The 20,442-nt window shown below is 42.0% G+C and overlaps 1 protein-coding gene and 1 long non-coding RNA gene across 3 annotated transcripts in view; one reads left to right on the plus strand and one right to left on the minus strand.

Annotated features, from left to right (window-relative positions):
• Positions 1-20,442, plus strand: part of DLGAP4 (DLG associated protein 4) — a 115,457-nt gene that overhangs the window by 83,277 nt on the left and 11,738 nt on the right. For both annotated transcript variants that reach the window (XM_075845623.1, XM_075845624.1), the window contains 4 exons: positions 12,930-13,282; positions 15,163-15,251; positions 17,816-18,189; positions 18,885-18,976. In XM_075845623.1, the coding sequence (XP_075701738.1) occupies positions 12,930-13,282; positions 15,163-15,251; positions 17,816-18,189; positions 18,885-18,976 (908 nt within the window). The remainder of the gene's footprint in view (positions 1-12,929; positions 13,283-15,162; positions 15,252-17,815; positions 18,190-18,884; positions 18,977-20,442) is intronic.
• On the minus strand, positions 17,191-18,958 carry LOC142665847 (uncharacterized). Its single transcript, XR_012851584.1, has 2 exons — positions 18,628-18,958; positions 17,191-17,534 (listed from the first exon to the last, which is right to left on the minus strand). It is a non-coding gene; the product is annotated as an uncharacterized LOC142665847 (long non-coding RNA).

Below are 20,442 nucleotides of genomic sequence, written 5' to 3' on the forward strand. Positions count from 1 at the left end.
CCAACACTGGGATCTGTGTATTCCCTGCAGTGGCTTGCATCCTCTCCACTTGCAGCCCTGCACCATGCATAAGAAATACTCAGATCTTAAGAGGTAGCTTTAAATTATGCAACAATGCAGGATGAGAGATGAAGCATTGCATCTGTGTAACGCAAGGACCCTGCACTTACTCTAGAGCTGCCCTTTTTCGAGGCTCTTCACCCTGGCAGATAAAAGAGTCTAAAATGACAATACTCCTCTACTGCATCATTATGCCTGCCCTAATAGGAGATATGAACAAGCAGTGCCAGATTTACATCTCAGGAGCCTATAAGCACAAGATACCTGGCAGTTTAGGCAACATCAAAACCATGTGAACGTACAGCATTAGAGGGCTTGGCACATGAAAACATTCATACCTAACTTTCAAGTATCACAAAGAGGGACAACAGATGCGGCATAATGCCACATTGCTACCCCCATACAGCATAATGCCCCCTTAGCTGCCACCATACAGTATAATTCCGACACAGCTTCCCCATATAGTATAATGTCCCCCTAGTGCAAGTGCCCACATATAAAGTGCCCCTGTGGATAGTGCCCATGTAGATAAGTGTTCCCTGTAGATGGTGCCCCTATGTAGTGCCATAGTTCCACACCCCTTGAAGATAGCGCTACCCCCTCTGTAGATAGCGCCATTTGGACTCCCTCTAGGAGCGGAATCCACAGCCAGAGGATAGGTCGGGGATTCCGCTCCGAGAGGGAACACCTGATGTCACTGTCCATATATGGACAGTGACATCAGGGGCTACTCCAGAATCCCATGCCAGAGCATTGCCGACGCTCTGGCTGGGGATTCCACTCCAGGAGGACCCCATGATGTCATTGTCCATATATGGACAGTGACGTCAGGGGTTCCTTCTAGGAGCAAAATTCCCGGCCAGAGCATTGGCAACGCTCTGGTCTGGGATTCCGCTCCAGGAGTAGCCACTGACATCACTGTCCATATATGGACAGTGATGTCGAGGGCTTCCCTGGGCACAGTGCTTAAAGTAGCTCTGAACTAATGCTGAAGCAGGGAGCTGACGGTTCCCTGCTTTAGCATTGGGTTAAATTGTATCTGCATCCTGAGAACGCAAATACATTTGACATCGGGACATACCCCCGGTCGCCTGGGACATTGGGACACCGCTTGGAATCCTGGACTGTCCCATTGAATCCGGGGAGGTATGAATGATTGCTGCTGGTAAGACCGCTGCAACCCCCAGCGATCATGAGTGAGATCACATGCCCCCACAGTTACAGCAACAAAGACCACCACACAAAACCACAAACAAGTGAACTGATAGAAAAAGCTCACCACTGACATACTGACTAGTGCATTGCTGTATCAGTTGCGATATATTATATATTGTGTATCTCCCCCCCTTTTTTTTTTGTGTTTATGCAATATATTTCCTTACTTTGTTGTAAAAACTCAATAAAACTTGTTGAAAAGAAAAAGCTCACCACTTCCTGTAGTCTCAGTTGCCAAATTAAGAACAAATAGGTAGAAACATTTGCAGCCTCCTGCTATTTCAAAAACACCTAGGCCAAATGGGTGGAGCTCTGGTACCAAAAAAAGACAGACTATAAACATCCAAAAAAGGAGAGCGAAAAACATGGACCGTACATCCACTTTGTTATACTTGATATATTGCGGCCAAGCAAAATTTAAAGATGTATAAACATGAGGCTCCCTGTATACATTTTGTTCAAACTGTATAAGCCCACTTGCCACTCCTCTGCAGGTGCTGTGTTGCAGCGGCGTTGGTTGTCATGCGGTACCGAAGTGTCGGGAGTGTAAATAGACATCATGTCCTGGTTGGATGCAAAGTCTATTCACTCTCCAGACACTTCGGTAAAGTTAATGTGGGAGTATGTGACAGCACAGTGTGATCTCGCGAGATCACGCTGTGTTGAGAGTACTGCTAAAAATGAATGGAGAGAAGTGTATGACGCTGATTGTTCCGCGTCATACACTTCTCTTTACAATGCCCAGATGGTAAAAAAGTAACAACACGCCCAGTTGATTATTAAGAAACGAATTAGCATAAATCTAAAATTGTGCATAACTTGCTCAAAATTGTTTGTTTTTCAAAATAAAAACCACTGTTCTCTACATTACAGCACCGATCAGATTGTGTAGGAGATAGGGCACTTCTAATCTAATTCTTTTTAGTGGCATAGCTATAGGGGTCGTAGTCCTAGAGATATGCTGTCTCCGATAGTGAGAGAGGCACTGGTTGCCATGCAATACTGCACTTGATAGAGTGGGGACCCACTTAAAAGAAGTCTCCGTGAAGTGGCATGTGGGTTTATACATTTTGATAAAAATGTTTACTTAGAATCCTGTTCATTATTTTTTTAATTTTGTTTAGCCTCAATAGATCAAGTATAACAAAGTGGATGTGTGGTCCGTGTTTTTCTCTTTCCTTTTTTGGATGTTATATTGTAAGTGTATGTTCATACGGCAAACTAAAAACGGCCGTAAATTACGGAGCTGTTTTCAAGGGAAAACAGCCTCTCATTTTCAGTTGTTTTTTATGCATCAAGCGTTTTTCGTGCATTTTTTATGACCGTTTTTGGAGCTGTTTTTCTATTGAGACAATGTAAAACGGCTCAAGAAGTGACATGCACTTCTTTTTTACGGTGTATCTTTTTACATGCCATTTTTACAAACTGGCGTGTAAAAAAACACCCCATGGGAACGAAACGCAGTTTTTCCCATTGAAATCAATGGCCAGATGTTTGGAGGCGTTCAACCTCCATCTTTTTAGCCGTTTTTCGGGGCATTCACAGCCCGAAAAACGGCTGAAAATAAGCCGTGTGCACAATACATACCCTTAGGCCTTATTCACACGAACGTGTACGTTTTGCGTGCGCAAAAAACAGCGTGTTGCGCGCGTTGCAGTTCCGTGTGTCATCAGAAAGAGACTTCTTCGGCCATTAGTGCGACCCCTGGAATGGGTTTTACTGCGAATTGCTGCGGTTTGCAATGCGGTTTTTACAGGTGGAACTGTATGATAAATTTCACCTTCACCTGTAAAAACTGCAGAGGCGAAAACCGCAACAATGCGTGGTAAAACGTTGTCCGGTTTTACTGTGATTTTTTTTTTAATGCATTTTTTTTTACCTTGCGGCTGAAAATATTTAATTTAAATGCACCCTATTGGAAAATCCGACCATGCGGATAGAGGTTGTCTTAACCAGACAACCTCTGTCTTGTCAATTGGCATACAAGCTATGCTGTATTAGTCATAACTAATATTTGTGCACGGTGTAAATAAATATATATATTACCCATTATTTTACAGCATACTTTTGTTTTTGTATTTTTGTTTTATATACACGTCACGTTTTTAGGGTAATGGAGTTTCATTCCTATCTCCACATCAAAGTCCACATAAAGTTTTTAGATGCCTATAAAAGCAGCTGCCCCCCGGCTGTCCATGTGGACGGCTGTGAACACGGGTCGAGCAGCTGACAGGAAGAGATTTGTGTTTGTGTCCGTACTCATTCATGCTGTAATGCAGCATTGGTAGAGAATACACGTAGAGTGTCACTTCCTGAGCACTGGCGCATACAGGGGAAATGCATTCATGGTTACTGCTGTGTCACACACTTATTCCCATCCCCCTTCCTCACCCTCACTTTTCCTCTTCACAGCCATCCAGGATGTAGGCGGCCAGTGAGCATAATTGTGAGCCTGACCCGAATCCTCAGTTAAAATCTAATATAATCCACAATTTGGATATAGCGCGTGTTACTCGTATGAGTAATAATACACTTGTGTTTTTGTACTGCACAGATATGACACATGTTGGGTGTGTATTTCTCTGCCGGTCTTTTTCTGACTCACAGCTGAATATTCCGTCACATGGCGCCGTCTCTTTAAAAGGGGGAGTGTCTGCCAGCTCAGTGGTTTAATGTGACAGCGATGCACTTAACCCTTTTTTAACCATAAAAGAATAAAACCCATAAATCCTGGATGAGGTATGGCATACGCCATATAATTGTTGGCAGTGGCCCACGGTTTTGTGGTGCCAAGTTTGCATTATATTTTGTACGTGTTTGTTGCATGAGTAGAATACAGTGTAGTATTTTAATTATGGTTTGCATTCACCCTATAAAGAGTGGATTCCTTTTTGTACAGTGGGGTGCAATGCTCTGCAGGGTGCGGTGTCTATGTGCCATTACTCACCACTTATGCTATGTGCCTATGTAATTCAACACACAATAGGGTGGTACTGAGTATACACCCAGCTCCGCATCCCACAAGACAGGAGATCCGCTTGAAGTCCGGACGAGGACACTCCAGGTCTGTCTATTTTTCTCTATGGAGGGCTACTGGCCTGGACCCCAGATTTGGGTGCTTATTTTTGCTGGGCTATTGCATTAACCCTTTGCATCACTGTCGCCAAGGCTTGCAACATGGTGTAGTATTTAGAGACTTGCTGTGCAGCGTGTATATAAATATTTTCTTCCAGCATGGGCTTGCGTGAACGGTAGAATGATAACATGTACCATGCATGCATATATAGCTTTATATTATGATGTTATATGTGTATTATCTGCTTATTATTGTATTAATATTACTCTGTTTATTATGACTGGTAGGTAGATACATACCACAAGTTGAAATGCAACATTTCTTTCAAAATAGAACCATCTGATTGTTACTCTATATAAAGCCTTATTGTTACAACCTTTGTAAAATGACAAATTAGGCAATTAAGAGGATTTTCCCCGTATTTTAGGGCCCATCAGATGTTGCAGTTGAGGTGCAGTTAAAACTGCTTCTAAAAAAAAAAGTGTTTTTTACCGCAATTAGGTGTGTTTTTCAATGTGGTTGCGGTTTGACAAATGGACAAAATTGTGGTAAAAACGCATGCGGTTTTCAAATGCGATTTCTATGCGATCTTAACCGCAACGTCTGAATGGACCCTAAAGATCACCCGTTAACCTTGTGGTGTAATCTCTTGTCTTGTTAATTGTTTCCAGTAAAGATGGGTGCAGCTAACATGATCTTTTGGGCCTACTGTGGTTGTCATCCAGATATTCCAGACTCCTTAATGGCAAAATTTCCAAGGTATGCTTTGATATCAACCCAATAAAATCCTATTGCTCCAAGTGGATTTTCTATTCAGGAGTTTGTAGAAGCTGGGTGACCACCCCTCATAAAACTAAGGCCCCATGCACACGAACGTGCTTTAGCCGCCGCAATCCCCCCGAAAATCCACAGGAGAATTGCGGCCCCATTCATTCCTATGGGGCCAATCACACGACCGTGGTTTCCACGGTTCGTGCATGGCCCCGGAGCCCGGACCGCAGAAAGAACGGGCAAGTCTTATTACGGCCGTATTCTGCGGTCCAGGCTCATAGAAAATAATGGACGCGGCCATGTGCACGAACCGCGATTTTTGGACGGCTTGCGGGCGACACTCCGCCCCCGGTCGACCCAGAAAATCACGGCCGTGCACATGGCTACGGTCATGTACATGAGGCCTAAGAAATAGCTGAATAGAATTTTTAATAACTTGTTGAAGATGACAAAATCTTTCCCGCTTGTGACAGGACAATGAAGTGGCTATATTGTACGTATTTCAAGAATCAATAATGAGCGCGTTAATGTGAAGATGGTTTATAAACAATGGTGTCAATTGTTGATACTAGTTTGATAGAAACTTGACACGAAGCCAAGAGAAGGTGGCGAGTTTTCTTGTATGTAATGAGATGCCGGCTTAGTTGGCTGTGATGTCTATAGTGATATTATAAATCCCTAGTTCCAGAATTAGCACAGCGCACACCCTGTCCCTGCTGATCTGCTGATGCAATTGTGTGAAAACACGAGGACGCAGTCCATAATTACACAAAGTGGAGAGAGCGCTAGTGTTTTATTGTTTGAGACATTTTACAGGAGATTCAGCTAAGATTTGCATTGTCTTTATACAGATACCCCTTCTGTACACCAAAAAAAAACAAAAACAGTAGTAGCGTTTTAGTGTCATCTAGTTCTTAGTATCGAGATTGAATTAATACAGGTACAACAATGCGACGTGGTATGTCCAATCAATGTGGCATCCAATATGGCCACTATCACGGCTCCTACAGGGCTCGTCAGTCACTTTTCCTAGGTAATTTGAGGTCAAATATGCTTAGTAATGCAGTGATACGTCACCCATTTTTATATATCACAAAGTAACAAGGCCGATTTGCCTTTCAGGGCCCTTTGTAAAGCTGGGTGACATCCTCAATGGGCGCTGTAGTGGTGGTAAAAGCGGACAACTCAAGGACTTTAGTATGTGAGATATATAGGAGTTGCCCACACTCTGAATCCGTATATATCGTAGGGTTTGTCCACACACAACGGAATTGCTTCAGAAAATGTCTGCAGCAATTCTGTTGAAAAACGCAGACAATCCGCTGCGGCAACAATGCACCATTTCCTGCGTTTTTTTACGGCAGACAATGGTGCATAATTTCTGCGTCTTCCCCAATGCAAGGAGATGGTGACATCTCCTCTGAAAAACGCAGCACTTCTGTCCACATTCCGCTGCAGGAATTGACGTGCTGCGCTCCGAAAAATACGCACTGCAGGTCAATTTCTGCTCTGATTTTTTACACAGCGTGTGCTTGAGATTTGTTAATCCACTATGCTGCTACTGTATTCTGAGGCGTTTTTTACGTCCGAAATTCTGGACGGAAAAAACGTGGCGCTTCCGCTGCGTGTGGACAAGCCCGTCGAGGCGAACGTTCCTGCTGCCGGACAATTTATTGTCCCCGGGTGGGCTTTACTAAACAGTAGGACCATGTGGATATGTTTACTGAAAATCCGCGTTGTCGTCACCTGTTTTGTCATCGTTTGACTGCTGGAGACGCTGACAAGTCTATAAATGTCTCAGACTGGACACTTGACCTTTGATTGACCGGCTCTTACCCTGGATAAACCCTTGTGGAAACCGCATTGAGATTGATTTATCAAAGGGAAGCGGCAGTCTGTTGAGTACTTTCTACAACTCGCTTGTAACAAGTCCTCGACTCAAAAGGGTCATCGCTCAGAACATTGAGAAACCAAACTATTGTCTGGGCAGTGGAGCGACTAATATGACGGCTCTCTCTGTCATTCTCTTTCTTTCATTCTATTCATTTCGGACGGCTATCCTGACCATTTATGTTGGTTTGGGCCTAGCTGTGTTGCTGTAATAACAAAGGGGTTAAAAGGCTGCTGCTTGGATGAGTGTTGTCATGGCAACTGTGTGGAGGAAATAAATTTGTTGCTTAGAAACCACCGTCTGAGGCCTGGCGGCCATTTCCTGGAGAGTAGTAGGATGGATGGTAGATCGGAGACCGTCTTGTACGAATGGCTAGTAAATTAAATACATATACCGTGAGCTAGCGGTTATACATTTAATATAGTGTTTAGGAATCCTGCTGAATTGCAAACCGATAAGGGTATGTTCACACGGCATGTGTTTGAGGCAGAAAAATACTAGGCTGATTTCAAGAGAGAACATCCACGGATTCCAGGCATTTTTTTTTTTGGAGCGGATTTACAAAGCGTTTTTGTTTTTTTGCAAGCGGATTTTCAAAGCATTTTTTCTATTGTCACATTTTTACGAAGGATATTTTTACGAAACCTTTTTTTATTCAGCAGTGTATAAAAATACACTGTTTGCAGGCATATTTCAGAGCGTAACATGAGCGTTTTACGCTCCGAAACAAGCCACGTTATCATGGCCTTATAGGCAGGAGAAATTAGAACATTATAAACATAGATGTCAAATTACTTAAAGGGAATGTGTCGCTAGAAATTGTTTTGTTTTTTTTTAGTTAAACAATCATTATTTGAGTGATTACACATTGTTTTCATTTTTTCACAAGTCAGGAAATATTATAAATTAGATTCTAATTTAACATTTCCATGTGCTGGTCACTAGAGGGAGCCGTTCCCAAAATTGCAGCTTGGTCAATATGGTAAAGCAACCTCATTGCTTTATGCTGCAAATTTGGGGTAGACACACTCGCTCTAGTGTCCTCACACAATCCCCCCTCCCTTATTCTGGCTAGTGCCGGGAGAAGGAGGTTGAATCTTCAACCCTCCTACACTGTGTGCCGCCATTTTCTGAGCGAATGCACAGTGTAGGAGGATTAGATACAGTGCTCAGCAGACAGTATAACACTAACATGCACAAACATAACTTACCTGCTCCTGATGCCGCCTCCGCTCCTATTCCTTGCGCCTTCGCTTCCTTGAACATATGGCCAGAAGTCGTCATCTAACTGTCCGGCATCTTCCGGTCCACATGAAAATGGCGCCGGATATCGCTCTGCTAACGAGCTTCGTTTTGGTCTGTGTGGGAGCGGCGCATACGCCGTTCCCAAACAGACAGCGTACGCTGCAGTGAATGGAACGGCTCCCGTTCACATTCTCTATGGGGATGTATGAGCCGTATTCTATCTCTGTATGTGTCGTTAATCGACACATCCAGAGATGGGAAAAAAATGGCAGCCCCCATAGAGAAGTAAAAGTAAGAAAAAAAACAAAAAAAGTAGAACACAAATAAATAAGATTTATTTTAATATCACACTAAAAGCAATATTATACGAAAAATAATAAATTTCATGACACCTTCCCTTTAATTCATAAAGAAAAATAAAAAATTGCCATTGAAAACAGATTAATGACCTAATTATTACTAGAAATTATTCTGTATTCACATTGCTGTTGGCCCCATGTACATGTTGGCATTATGGGCCTGCTAGGGGCCCATACTGTACTTCAGTGCAGGGATGGGCACAGACAGCTGAGGGCCCCTGTGCAACAACAGTATATATGCCCCTTTGTTCTCCAATATCTCCTCATAAATTCCCCCCTTATGTCTCTAACAATCCATTAGTAATTGTTAGTCATAAAATTCATAATCTCAGGCATTTACATGCAATCTAATACAAAGAAGAAGGCTGTTCTATTGTGACAGCGGACCCCCTGTGCGGCTGCAACCTGTGCAACCAATGATATGTCCGCCCCTGTGTGTGAGGAGAACAGAAAGTGACTATCTTAGGAGGCTCTCAGGCCTAATGACAAACAACTTTTTTTAAATTCTATTTTCATTGTATAGTCCTACCGCTTTATAAACACGTGAATGCCATAACAATACATGATATTAGCTGCGGCCATAACTTTGGTAACACACTTGTAAGTATAGGAGAAGACATCTGTAGAACTTGTTTGTCAGCTTATTTGTATCATCTTAAATCGATCCAAACGTTGAGAACCCGGGTATGGATTATTACTTCAGTCTGACCAAGAATGTTAGGAAAAAATGATTTTCAATAATGAGATGCTATAAACGTAGGCCTCTAAGCCATATTCTGCACAACGAGCGCTGGCATAGAGGATGCAGTTTTTATTCCCCATTGATCTAGTGATGATGATTTAATGACTTATCAAGTGTTATATCTGTGACAGAACCTGCCATACACCGCAATTATTTATCTGTCATTTGACTGAGCGCTTTGCATACATGTAAAGATTACAGTGCCAAACAGTCAGTAAAATCTTTTCTATATTAAAAGTTGCTTGACAGATATTTACCAATCTGCGGCAACTCTAATTTTGTAGAAGGTGATGGTATATAACTTTTTATTTTTAGCTTAGGTGTCTTGATATCACTAAGGCCGGTCAGTGTGTGTGTGTGTGTGTGTGTGTGTGTGTGTGTGTGTATATATATATATATATATATATATATATATATATATATGTATGTATGTATATGTGTTTTGGGTCTTTTAATACATTTTTTCAGGCCCTTAAAGAGGCTCTGTCACCAGATTATTAGCGCCCTATCTCCTACATATTGTGATCGGCGCTGTAATGTAGGTGACAGCAGTGTTTTTTTTAACTTAGAAAAACAATCAATTTTGACCAAGTTATGACCTATTTTAGATTTATGCTAATTACTTTCTTAATAGACAACTGGGCGTGTTTTTAGCTTTTGACCAAGTGGGCGTTGTATAGAGGAGTGTATGACGCTGACCAATCAGTGACCAATCAGCGTCATACACTTCTCTCCATTCATGTACTCAGACATCGTGATCTTTCTAGATCACGATGTGCTGTCACTTACTCACACATTAACTTTACTGAAGTGTCTTGAGAGTGAATAGACATCGCTTCCAGACAGAACGCGATGTCTATTCACAATCCCGACACTTCGGTAACGTTTGTGTGTGACTTACTCACACAGCACAGCGTGATCTCGCGAGATCATGCTGTAAATGACACAGTACAGCACATCGAGATCATGCTGTGCTAAGTCCCACACAAACGTTACCGAAGTGTCGGTATTGTGAATAGACGTCGCGTCCTGGCTGGAAGCAATGTCTATTCACTCTCAAGACACTTCAGTAAAGTTAATGTGTTTGTAGTATTACATGTCGGCGAGACCATTCAAAACGTGGACAGGCTAGGTCTGGCAGAGGACTTCGCTCAATGATGTCCATGTGCCCTAACAGGGCATATGGGCAGGGGTTGTCATAATTAGACAACCCCTTTTTAAAGTGCATCTGACAGCACCCGCTGGCTCGTATTTCTTTGGATATAATTTTTTACTACAGTCTATGTACATTGACCATGCAGATCACAGTAAGCAATATAATATTCTCTATAGCATTTTTAATTTGAGTTGGGTTGTTGCTATGAGCAGCATGAATAGCCCTGAATATGTCACCGGCTGATGTGTGCAGGAAATGTAGGTCAGACATCAAGGGAAGCAATCGGGATACAGAGTCAGACGCTAATCCTTAAAAGTGTCTATGCTGGGTGTGTGTCTGCGTATGTGCACTGTGTGGAATGTAATGCTATGTGTCTGGTATGCAGCATGTATGCCTATTGTACCGGCTGGTATGTTGTGTAGCGGCTGTCCTGAGTGTACATGTTGCCGTCGGTCTTGATTATTACGTGTGTCTGTAATAGTACATTAAGTTGCAGCGTGTGAATTGTGTCTGAGTATTTTAATAGTGCATGTTGCATTCCAAAAATTATTTTGAATCGTTCCCTGTCAGGTCTCTCCCTACTGGTAATTGCTCCAATTTTTCCATGAACTGTATACTCTGTCTCCTATGGTGTCATAATTCATAGCAGAACTTTGTGCCTCCCAGCTCTGATCCTTATAGGGACATTAAGATGACTTTATTCATTGATCTCTGGGTATTTTGAGAGCCTTAAAACCCTGATCCATCTATGTGTAAGATTACCCTGAGAGCCTTGGCGCAGCAATATTTCCATATTCTGAGTCTTTTATCACCAGGTCCCAGATGTATAAATGAAGGTTTCAATGCAGTTGAATGCTTCCTAGTCCTTTTTTTAAGCATAGCTAAAGGCAAATGTATTTTCACCGTTGCGTTTTTTTTAGCTGCAGCCAGTATGGACCTGTCCTCATCTCCTGTAGGCTTACCAGGGCCAAATGACTTTGATTCTTTAATATGGGCACCATGCCAAATCTTTAGACGTGGGCCTCATCCTAGTCACACCCACGTTTATACATGTATACATCTACCAAAGATGGCGCTCGGCAGCCCCAAAGAAATGAATGGAGTGGTAGTTAAGCATGCGCACTACCGCTCCATTCCTATGGGGCTCACAGGAATGGCAATGTATGCCCGTTCTCGTGACAGGTGGGGGGTCCCAGCGGTCAGACACCCACCAATCAGATATTTATCACCTATTCTGTGTATAGGTGACAAATGGGTTTTCCCATAATCAATATTTACGTGCCCAGACAGTGGGCAGTTAATGTTATACAGTGCCCATATAAAGCCAAACAGTACACACAAAGTGTCATTGCATGGTGTCAAACAGTACACAAAGAGTGCCATACTTTGACATAATGCTAAAAGAAGTGTTTGGAGTCTTGCTTCAGAAGTCACGGACAGAAACTAGAGGCCAAAAACGGATGATAGTTTAGATGCTGGCGTGACTGTGCAATGATGTTCTTGGTGATTCCTGCTATTCATTGACTTCTTGACTGTTCACAATGATGTACGTAGTGATTCCTATATTCATTTTATAATATGAAATGATAATGCAAGAAGTCTTAAGAAGATGATAACTTAGTGGTACAAAATTTACTTTACCATAGGATACATCCAGACTACGTTCAATACGCTTCAAATTAATAAAATGTATAGGTCTCCGATAGTAAAGAGATATGGAGAGTGATGAGTCTTGGTTATTAGACATTACAAAGTTAGAAGGTCCTTTATCTTTTCTCCATAGCGTCATGTTAAAGGCTACGTACAACTTTGAAATCAATTATATATATATATATATATATATATATATATATATATATATATAAAAAAACAGTGTGTATTGTGCAACTTTCTAAATACTTTTTATTAAAAATAATTTGTACTTTTTGAGATACAGCTGCTTTGCATACTGTATATAGAGCAGCTGTTTGGTGCGCTGAGACCTGAACATTATTATAAATAATGTTTAATAAAAAGTATTTAGAAAGTTGCACAAAGCATACTGATAAAAAAAAAAAAATTCTATAAAAAAAAAATCTATTTCAAAGGTGTACATAGCCTTTAAACTTTTATTGCTGAGGTCAAAAGGAGGCCCCTGCACACGGCTGTAGCCGTAATCATGGTTCATGATTACGGGCACGGCCGGCCACGGACAGTCACCCACTTTTGCGTGCCGTGTTCCCATTATAAAGTATAGGAGTCTGTAAATTAAAAAAAAATAGGGCATTTTACGGGAAGGTGTCCGTGGGCCATAGAAATTAATGGGTCCGTACTTAATCCGCAATTACCATATTTCTGTAAAGGGATTCACTTACGCTGATGATGACTTTGTGTGTGTAGTGTCCATGTTAACGGTTTATTTTCTATTCCCACAGGCTCCTCTTGTCTGGTGGGTTACAAGAAGACCCCCCCACCTGTACCCCCTCGCACCACCTCCAAACCCTTTATATCAGTGACTGTACAAAGTAGTACTGAATCTGCACAGGACTCTTATCTGGATGCACAGGAGGGGCAGAGTGAAGGCAACAGCCAGTCAGGGCTCAGCACCTCCACTGAGAGCCTCGAAAGTACCCGAGCACCAAGTGTAACCCGTGTTTGTCCCCCAACTCCAATCAGGCAAATCCCCCCTGAGATACCCCCAAAAAATGCATCCGTAAAAAGCATTAAAGAAGAGCCACGTGCCCCTGAACCCCTCCATAAACGCAAACTGTCCTCTATTGGAATTCAGGTGAGTCTTGAACATGCAACATTAACGTCACCTTTGCTTTTTTTTTTTACACCTATAATTTACTTTGCATATTGAAGGGTATAAATAAATAAGCAGTCATACAGAGAACCTATAGATCTAGCACAGAACAGCATGCTCAGTATGTATATAATAACAGGTAGTCCTTATCACATTAAGATAAAAGTAAGGAATGAGCTGAGAATGGCATTGGACTCCATTGACATAATACAGGCTGCTAGAAATGGCGGCTCATGTTGGCCCCCATTGAACCTATTCGGTCATGTGGGTCTACAATTCTCTGCACTGAATTGATTATAATGGGCAACTTTCAATATGTCGATTTCCCAACAGCGGTGCTGCAGGAAAAATAAAAATCTGCACTATGGCTTCCCCTCCAAAAACGTCTAGTTGTGTGGGAGCCCACACTATGCTCTCGTCTTCAGGGCAATATATGAAAATTAGTTGTGGAAGCTGAAGAATCCCTTTAAAGAGTTTTGCGATTGCTTGCTGTTCATGAAAGCATATATTTTTTTGTGGGATAAGCCCTTGAAAGCCGTTACGTTTTTGTACCACTTAGCTAATGTTCTAATTAATCATAATGAGGGAATTAGGTCTGCAGTTCATACAGTGGTTATTTTTGGGACAGTACATGTCTGAATTGTGAAGTATAAAACATACTGATTTACCCAGCATGCTTGTGTATCTCAAGCCGTATACATTATTTTCACACAATGGATTTACACTGCTATGTAAGATTTCTTCATATTACTTGACGTGTAAATCTATAGTATGATTCCCAAAAAACCGCCTGCACCATTCAATTGTAGAGGTGCTTTATTATAGCGCTCAAAGGACCCTGTGAGAAAGAGATGCAAGTGTTCATTAAAGTAATTGCTGTCTGTGAGAACCGTTCTACCACCTCAAAGAATAAAATGTTATTGAGTTTTCATGTTAAACCCATTTGCAGCTCCAGATTTCTAGTGCATTGAAATTCAATACAGAAATGCAGCGGTTTGGTACAAAAGCGGTCCTGAAATTTTGGGCCTATGATGTTTATCAGTTAATGCCAAGTTCAAACTAGGTGCCCTAAACCATGGTGTGAAGAAATGGGAATGGCAAAACCGCAAGAAATTTGCATGAAAAAAAAATGCACCTGACGGTGCTGTCATAGGTTCATGAAAAACCGATTACCAGTCAGTAATCAATCTTTTCTGGGACTGTCTGGAACTTAGAGACAGTCCTGGAAAATTACTACAGCGAGGGGGGGGGGGGAGGTGGTACTTTCTCCTGAGAGGTGTGTGTGTGTGGTATAATCTAAAGGGGGGCTGTGTGGCATAATCTACTGATGAATTTCATGTGTAGATAATGCCACAGTGCCCTCTGTAGATAGTGCCACTCATGCCCCCCCTGTAGATAGTGCCACCCACCACCTTTCCTGGAGGAGCTCCTGACGTCAATGTCCATATATGGAGCTCCAGTGGTGCTATATCCAGGGGGGTGGCGCTATTTTACAAGGGGGGCATGGGTGGCACTAAATTTTTCATTCCTACGCCGGATGCTGACCGATGCTGCCAGAAAGTGGATGCAGCAGCATCTGGAGTTCTACCGGTTACAGTGAATTAAGAAAGGATACGGCGCCGTGCCTCCCTGGGAGCCGGAAACAAAAACGCTGCAGGTAACGTACGGCGCCACAACTTATGTCCCATGTGCCAGAACAGATCCCATAGAAAGCTATGTGATCCGTTCTAGCATCCTTTTCCCCCTGGCTTTTCTACAACACGCCGGAGGGAAACTGAAAGGGACTACGTATATATGTGAACAGTCCCTAAGAAAGTACTATATCCTTATCACTTGTGTATTATTATTTGGTATTTGTATAGGTGGATAGTATACAACCAGTGCCTGTTCCTGAGCCGCCCCCTCCCGCCAGATTTCAGTCCATTGGAGTCCAAGTGGAAGAAGAGTGGAGGTAAACGTTATGGGGATACTTGTTTTTGACAGCGTTAGGCTTAGTGCAAACTAGCGTTGTCTCACATTTAGGTCTCTTTCGTCAGAGGAAGAGATGACCGAAAATCCAAACGGATAGCATCGCTTCCGTTTGAATTACCACTGATTTCAATAATTCTTTTGTTTCAGTTGGATTCAGCCTGCCTCTGTTCGCTAAGCTTCCGTTTCTCTCACGGAAACAAAAGTGCAGTCTGCAGCACTTTTGCTTTTGTGAAAGAAAGAAAAAAACGGAAACCTAGCGAACGGAGGCAAATAGGAAGCGATGCTTTCCGAATGGATTTCCGGTCATCACACGGAAGAGACCTAAATGGGAGACAACGGTAGTGTGAACTTAGCCTTACCCTTAATCTGTTTCCAAATGTTTAGCCTGGACAAACACGTGCTGGTAAACAAGCAGCGCTTTCCTGGTAGCTACAATCATGGGAACTAAATTACTGAATAAGATACATCACAATCTTTCTACACCTATAGTCAATTGACTTTATACATTAAATCTTAAACTTACAGGTCTAGCTTGACAGAAAATTGTGGTGACTATGCAACTCCAGTTAGTTCTTATGTGGGAAAAAGTTGCAAGCAACCTGGCGACTATCAGAAAAATTTCCAAAAAATACAGTTGGAATTTTTGTGATAGTCGCATGGTTCTTCTATTGCCGGGTAATTGTGCTATTCTTTAAATCCTTAAGGTTCCAGGCAGCTCTTAATTACTTCCGCCTCTGAAACCGAGTACTACATTTGATTACGCAATTATTATTTAATTAAGTTGTTCTGGAGCTATACATTCAAAAGATTAATAATATTCAGAAAATACAATAACTACTACCTGTCCATCCTCCTTATATCTTTGTTTTAGTAAATACATTCATTCCCCATGAAATAATTGTGTAGCACGTTTTCTCTGAACTTTGCATTGTGCCATTCCTCTGTTTCTTCCTCCTGGAAATATATGAATGAATTGACATCTGAGTGGTACCGTTTTCCCGGTCAATAGGGCGCGTCTTACGACGCTGTCCGATTAGTGTAGGGACACACCATATTGACAAGGGGGATGATAACCCCCAGCAGTCCATTGTATTCATACGTTTCCAGTAAGAATATTAGATAAATGGCACAATACAGAATCCTATGAAAAGGTGGGTCAGCATTGTTATTACATGAGGTGTGTAAGTATTTACTAAAACAGACCCATCAAGAGAGTTGACGGGTCCCCTGGAAATATGATCACTAGAACTTGTATAATATCCAGTATCTGCAGAGTATGAATGTGGTAGTATATGTAAATATATAATCTTATTATTTTGCACCTATTTGCATACTTGTTTTCTACATTTGTGTAAAAGGTAAGTGTGGCAGAGTGCAGACAATGCGCATTCATAGTTCATGTTTGTGAGTGACGCCAAAAATATGTAAAAAATATTCCAGTCACTCTGACACACTGTAGCACTTGCTTTCTCTGTTTTTGAGAAACGATTAATAAGATGGTGTTTTGCGGAAACATTTAGGCTACATGCACACGCTTCGTAATTTGGTGCAGAAAATCTGCATCCTAACCATAGATAAGCTCAGGCAAAATCTTCCCCTAATGGTCTGGGGGGTTTTATGCGCTTTTAAGGGTGTTTTTCACATTTTGGTGCGGATTTAGGTGTGTGGGTTTTTTTTTTTGTTTTTTTTAAACTTCTCAGATACAATTCTGAGATGAAAATGCAAGATAAATTAATATGCTGCAGTTTTTAAAATACGCTCCGCAGGTCAATTTACATGCGTAAAAACTTATAGATCAGGATACTTAAAGTCTCATTTACTTTGCAGATCCTGTATTACACTGCAGATTTGCATCAGGGAAATCCGCACGGCAAATACACACGTAATACGCATCGTGTGCGTGTGGCCGAACTGTGATCGAGGAGTATAAAGTATTTTAATGGTGTATTAAGGGGATTTCCACTTCCTTAAATGTTATAGAGATGATCTAAGATGGGAAAAGGGAAGTTACATGCCCTTTAAACCTTTATCACCAGATCTGCAGTGTTTCTGGCACTGTGTAATCGTTGATTTTGTTAAGGTCGTTGGGTATGGCGGTAGGTAAGCTGGAGAAGGATGGCCTGCTCTCCTCCACTGTCAGTGATGCCAGGTGGCTGCCGCAGGACAATGACTAGTAAGCATAGAGTTTCTGTAGAACTACGACCGCTGCAGAAGGAGCCTCTATTTTCAATTTGCTATGGGGCCCAACTTTGTGAGTGTGTACCTGATTTGAAAGAAAGATATAGAAATTACACACTCTATAATACTATTATACAATTAAGTACCGTTCTCTTATTACCATACTTTGTCCATACATCGATTTACAGAACAAATTAGGTATTTCTATATTCCATTGAGGTACATGAGTTACTTCTAGAATTAAAGGGGGTACTCTGGCCAAAAACATGTATGGCCCATTCTACAGATGTTTCCATATATTGTGGCCTGTGACTCCTTCCAAAACTTGGCAACACATTAATTTATTTTTTTCTCGGTCCTCATTAGGAACAGTCGATCCAGCAGTATGACATCCAAGCAAGAGACAGATTCTGATACGCAAGAGCCCAGCAATTCATCTGACAAGAGTGTTCCCGACTGCCCACCACCTCGCCAGCCCACGCCAGGTCCTCCAGTGCCCCTCCCCAAAAAGCACCTCTCCTATGGAGATGGTGGGGAAACAGAGGCCTCTGCCCTTCCTCCTCCTGACCCTTGGCTGGACTCTGCAGCCTCTCCTCCTTCTACTGAACCTGCCCAGACAGGCGCTTGCCGCAGGGATGGACACTGGTTCTTGAAGTTGTTACAGGCTGAGACAGAAAGGCTTGAGGGCTGGTGTAAACAGATGCAGAGAGAAACTGGCGATAATAACCTGTGTGAAGAAGGTAATGCAACATACAGCTTGGAATTTTATTAGTAAATTAAAATATAAAAGTGGCAGGTAATGTTGGGCTCCCCTTGCAGTCACCATATACACATGGAAAAATTGCATTATTTTCCTTAAGGGGTACCTACCATTGGCACAGACCCTACATTCATCTTCTAAATGTCCGAACACTGAAAAAATGGCTGAAATGGTGTCCAGTATAGGGAGTCCTATTCACATTTCCCTGCAGTTCTGTTTCCCAGGAATGGGATTCGCTACTTCTGGCCCCTTTTTAATGGGTGCAATTTCACCAATTGGATCAGCTCTGATAGGATACTGTACATAAGCCCTAGTCTAAAGGGAACCTCTACTGGTGAGAGGTTACATTCCATAATATTTACATTGAGCCTATTACCATAGACGTAATGATTATCGTTATGGATAGGACCAACTTTACCTTTTTTTGTTTTGCTTTAGTTCAGTATTTTGTATTTTTAGCATTCTTCATAAATCAGGATTTACATTGTGTAAACTTTAGCTATTTACAAGAGCGTTTCCCATGTTGATCAGACACCGCCGTTATTTTAATTAGTCCTTTCACTGCGAGAACATAGTGCCAATAGCCCATCTGGCATAGTAGAGGCTAATTCATGTCCCAGATAAGCATTTCTCGCTTGAAATTTGTTCATCCTGACCTCTGCCTTCTGCTTGCAGTGATTGGGAAGGTTCTCAGTGCTGTTGGCAGTGCTCAGCTACTGATGTCACAGAAGTTCCAGCAGTTCCGTGGCTTGTGTGAGCAAAACCTGGTAAGAGATCCATACAAATGGAATGAGCATTTATCCTGTGTGTGTTATTCGTCTGTGAGCTATTCACAATGTATTATGAAAACTGTATTTTTACAGTTGTTTTTTTTTTTAGTTCATACATTTAGTAGAATCTTTATACTGAGATCTAGGGGTGTAACCATGGGGGGGGTCGGTGCATAGGTCACTTCCCACGTGAGGGGCCCAAAAGGTCTCTCTACCACATATAAGGAGACCAGTACTATAAATGATAGTTGGGCGGTGGGGGGTTGCAGATTTTGTATTGGCGCCCAAGAGCTTAAAGAGGCTCTGTCACCAGATTTTGCAACCCCTATCTGCTATTGCAGCAGATAGGCGCTGCAATGTAGATTACAGTAACGTTTTTGTTTTTAAAAAACGAGCATTTTTGGCCAAGTTATGACCATTTTTGTATTTATGCAAATGAGGCTTGCTAAAGTCCAACTGGGCGTGTATTATGTGTGCGTACATCTGGGCGTGTTTACTTATTTTACTAGCTGGGCGCTCTGATGAGAAGTATCATCCACTTCTCTTCAGAACGCCCAGCTTCTGGCAGTGCAGACACACAGCGTGTTCGAGAGATCACGCTGTGTCGTCACTCACTTCCTGCCCCATGTCCTGCATCGTGTCGGACGAGCGAGGACACATCGGCACCAGAGGCTACAGTTGATTCTGCAGCAGCATCAGCGTTTGCAGGTAAGTCGATGTAGCTACTTACCTGCAAACGCTGATGCTGCTGCAGAATCAACTGTAGCCTCTGGTGCCGATGTGGCCGACACGATGCAGGACCTGGGGCAGGAAGTGAGTGACGTCACAGCGTGATCTCTCGAACACGCTGTGTGTCTGCACTGCCAGAAGCTGGGTGTTAATGAACAGAAGTGGATGATGCTGATTCGTCAGCATCATACACTCCCATTCCTAACGCCCAGCTAGTAAAAGAAGAAAAAACACCCCGCTGTACACACATAATACACGCCCAGTTGTACTTTTACTGTAAACACGCCCAGTTGTACTTTTGCAAGCCTCATTTGCATAAATACAAAAATGGTCATAACTTGGCCAAAAATGCTCGTTTTTTAAAAATAAAAACGTTACTGTAATCTACATTGCAGCGCCGATCTGCTGCAATAGCAGATAGGGGTTGCAAAATCTGGTGACAGAGCCTCTTTAAAGTTACGCCTCAGGTAAAATCAAATGAAGCAAATCTGCCCCAAGTGTTCTGAATGTTATTTGCAATATCCTAGAGCAGCCTTTAACTATATGGGGGTGAAAAACATAGAAGAAAGCAAGAGCCTGCCCAGAAATGCTAAAATATCATATGATGACGGTCTTAAAAGAACCCTTATGCATTTTTTATTGAGCTATAATATCTTTTATACAACTGTATGGTCCATAATAGTCTTTAAAAAAATCACAAGGTCATATGCTTCACAGAGCAAAAAATGGTTAAA

Source organism: Rhinoderma darwinii, chromosome 13 (assembly GCF_050947455.1).
Source record: "Rhinoderma darwinii isolate aRhiDar2 chromosome 13, aRhiDar2.hap1, whole genome shotgun sequence".
Taxonomy (NCBI): Eukaryota; Metazoa; Chordata; class Amphibia; order Anura; family Rhinodermatidae; genus Rhinoderma; species Rhinoderma darwinii.